The 2,926-nt window shown below is 72.6% G+C and overlaps 1 protein-coding gene across 1 annotated transcript in view; it reads right to left on the bottom strand.

The window, feature by feature from the left end:
- The window catches only part of H696_03841 (hypothetical protein), a gene marked incomplete at both ends in the record, with an annotated part of 2,373 nt that extends 2,239 nt beyond the window's left edge, over positions 1–134 (bottom strand). Inside the window, one exon of the mRNA XM_009497700.1 lies at positions 93–134. Coding sequence (XP_009495975.1) covers positions 93–134 — 42 coding nt within the window. The remainder of the gene's footprint in view (positions 1–92) is intronic.
- Between the last annotated feature and the right edge of the window lie 2,792 nt (positions 135–2,926).

The raw sequence follows: 2,926 nt of genomic DNA, 5'->3' as shown, positions 1-2,926 counted from the left end.
GCGGAGGCAGGGGGGGGGGGGGGTTGAAGAAGCAGGTGAGACGGGTCGGCGCAAAGGGGCCCGGAGGGGAGGGTGCGGAGGTCCGGCCGTACCTTAAGCTGCTTCTGGGCGATGGAGTACTCGATCAGAGCCATGGTGGCGGGTTTCGAGGGTCGAGGGAGGCAGACAAGGGGAGGAGGGGTGGTGGGGGAGGGGGAGGGGGAGGAGGGGGGTGGGGGGCGGCCACGGACGCTCGAGGCTCCTGGCCTGTGCCTTTTGAGACGGCTCCTTCCGGGCAAGCATGCGCCAGCATCGTTGGGAGGGGGGAGCCGACCCAGGGTGTCCCCCCCCCCCCCCTCCCCCCCTCCCCGATAGCCCCCCCCTTCCACGCCACACGTCACAAGTGGGCCAAATGTGGAGAAACGCGCCGCCTTGTCGGGGCATCCCTACATTTCGGTACGTAACATGGGGAGGCCGGGCGGGGGCCCGGGCGGGGTGGAGCAGGCGTCCGGCGGGATGCGGGACGTGCCAGTGCGCGCACACAGGTGGCTGTGTCCCCTGGCAGCCGCCACCCAGGGAAGAGGAGGGGGCTGGGGGGCTGGGGGGGGACATCAAGGGCGAGCGTGGGCCTGAGAGCGCTGGCCCCCGGGGAGCGCTGGCCGACACGCCCCGAACCGACCCTCGAGGCTGCGCGGGCGCCAGCAGGATTCCCGCGCGAAAGTGCGCGCGCTCATGCGCAGGCCGAGGGCACACTCGCGGGGGCGGGGGGGCTGGGGGAATGCGAGGCGGGATCGGAGCGGGGCACTCCCAACGCATGTGCATTTGAGTTAACTGATCACCAATGTACGTGATCTGGCAATGTCCTTCCGTGTAGCTACCAAAGGGGCGTGATCCCTGCGGCGGGAAACTAGACGACCCGGACCTGGAGGGGCAACCGGTTGGGGTGGCCGCCTGTGTATGGGGGCGGGGAGCCGGGCTGGGCTGGGCTTGACCTTCCCAGCCTGTATAGGCGCCCCCGGGAGGATGGCTCCCGAGGGCGCCGGCGAAGATGCCAGGCCAAAGTGGAGGGCGAGAGAGAGAGAGAGAGAGACAGAGGAAGCGACGAGGCCGGCCGGGGGTGGCCAGCCGAAGGGGAAACCGCACCGGAGCCGACGGGCCCAGTCCCAGGGCCCGCGTGAAAAATAACCACCACGCCTGCCGGTACCCGCGCGATGGTGATCAGACCGCCGCGGCCGATCTGCCACCATGGCGTGCCCCGGAGAGATGCGGGGCCCAGGCCGGTCACACCCTTGACCGGGGCGGGGGCACGCCCAGCGGGTCGTGCTCGTGGGTGTCCGAGATCGAAGCGAGTTTCACCCCGCCTCCTCCTCGCCGCACCGGCCGGGGGCCCTCTGTGCGTTGCTGGGTGTGGCGCGGGCCCGCCCTGCAAAGAGAAGCCGGCGGAGTGGGCGGGGGCTTCCGGGCGGGGGGTGCACAGGGCGGCCTAGGCCGGCCCTGTCTTCTCCGCCGCCGTCCCGGCTCGGCACCATACTTGGGACCGAGGCTCGGGCTGGCTTCGGTGTCAGGCGGCACTCTGCGCCCCCGGGCAGCCTAGGCTCCTTCGCCGGCCGACCTTCCCCGGTCCGGAATATCGCACCGGGAAGCGCCCCCGACCCGGCCTCCGCCCACCTTGGTGGTGAGCGCGGCTCAGGAGCATGTGGTCTTGCTGCCGGCGTGCGTGGGGGCCAGGCAGGGTGCCGCGCCCCCCCCCCCCCCCCCGCGCCGGCTCCATATGATGCGGGCTTGTTTCTCCGGCCAGGGCCCGGTGGGGCGGGCGAGCCGGCTGGTCGGACGAAAATCAGGCCATATATTTTGTTCCCCCCCGAGGCATGTGCGCAGGGGAGAAGCGCTCGGGGCCCGAGCCGGCGCATTCTCCGCTGGCCGTGCGCTCCGATCGTGGATCTCGTCGAGGGAGCGGCGCGATGGGTGCGCCGCCGGCAGGGGCAGCCTCCTCTCGGTTGCTGTGCTCCGGCTGTTGCGGCGGCGGCGGCGGCGGCGGCGGCGGCGGCGGCGGCGGTGGCCGGATTATATAAACTTCATCCGGGCGTGCGGTCATCCGGCCAGGGTTAAGGATGATCTCACGGCGTCTCGCTCAGAGGGTGATAGGAGGCGGCAGGCGGCAGGCGGCAGGCGGGGGGGGGGGCAGGCGTCGTGTACACTTGGCCGGGCGAGGAGGGGGCCAGGGTGGGGCCGATCGCCCCCCCGAGAGTGGGGGGCTGGCAGGACGGCCCCCAGCCCCCGGCCTCCGGGACGATCAAGCAACGCGCGCCCGCGGGGCTGACGCTTGTTTGTTGACTACGGCCCCCCCCTCCCCCCGGCTTCTTGTGGGGGCTGTTGCGCACGGAGGCGCATGGGGGTGTGTTGTGCCCAGGTCCGCGGATGGGGGGGGGGGGGGGGGCCAAAGAGATGTCGCGCCGGATGCCCAGTCGCCACCGGGGAAAGGAAGCCTCACGCAGCGCCGGAGTGTCTGGGCCGCGTGCGCGTTCGTGCGCGGGGACACCACATGGTTGGCTCCCCTCGGGATGGGTGGCCTGCCCTGGAGCCGGTCGGTCCTTGGCTTGCGCACTCGGCCTCGGCACTCCGAGGGCGCTCCTCGGGCCCGGCGCGGGTTGGTGGCCGCTGCTTCGCGCACGCCAGGCTGGCGGGGGCGCCTCCCGGGCGGCCCCCCCTCGCCCCCCTCCTGCGGCCCCTCTTGCGGTGTGTTCGGGATCGGCGGCGATCGTGGCCGCCTGTCCGCGCGACGAGGCGCCCGGCGGCGCTGGCCACTGACCGAGATGTACGCGGAGGCACGTAGGTAGCGGCCGCGGTGGTGTCCGCCGGGTCTGGCGGGACGGTCGGACTGCCAACCGTCACCCTTTCAGCCGCCTGCAGCCGTGTGTGCCCCAGAGGCGGCCGTTCGCGGCGTTCC

The sequence above is a fragment of the Fonticula alba genome, assembly GCF_000388065.1.
Source record: "Fonticula alba strain ATCC 38817 unplaced genomic scaffold supercont2.6, whole genome shotgun sequence".
NCBI lineage: Eukaryota > Rotosphaerida > Fonticulaceae > Fonticula > Fonticula alba.
Note: the sequence above shows the minus strand (reverse complement) of the source record. Positions and strands in the feature narration are given on the sequence as shown.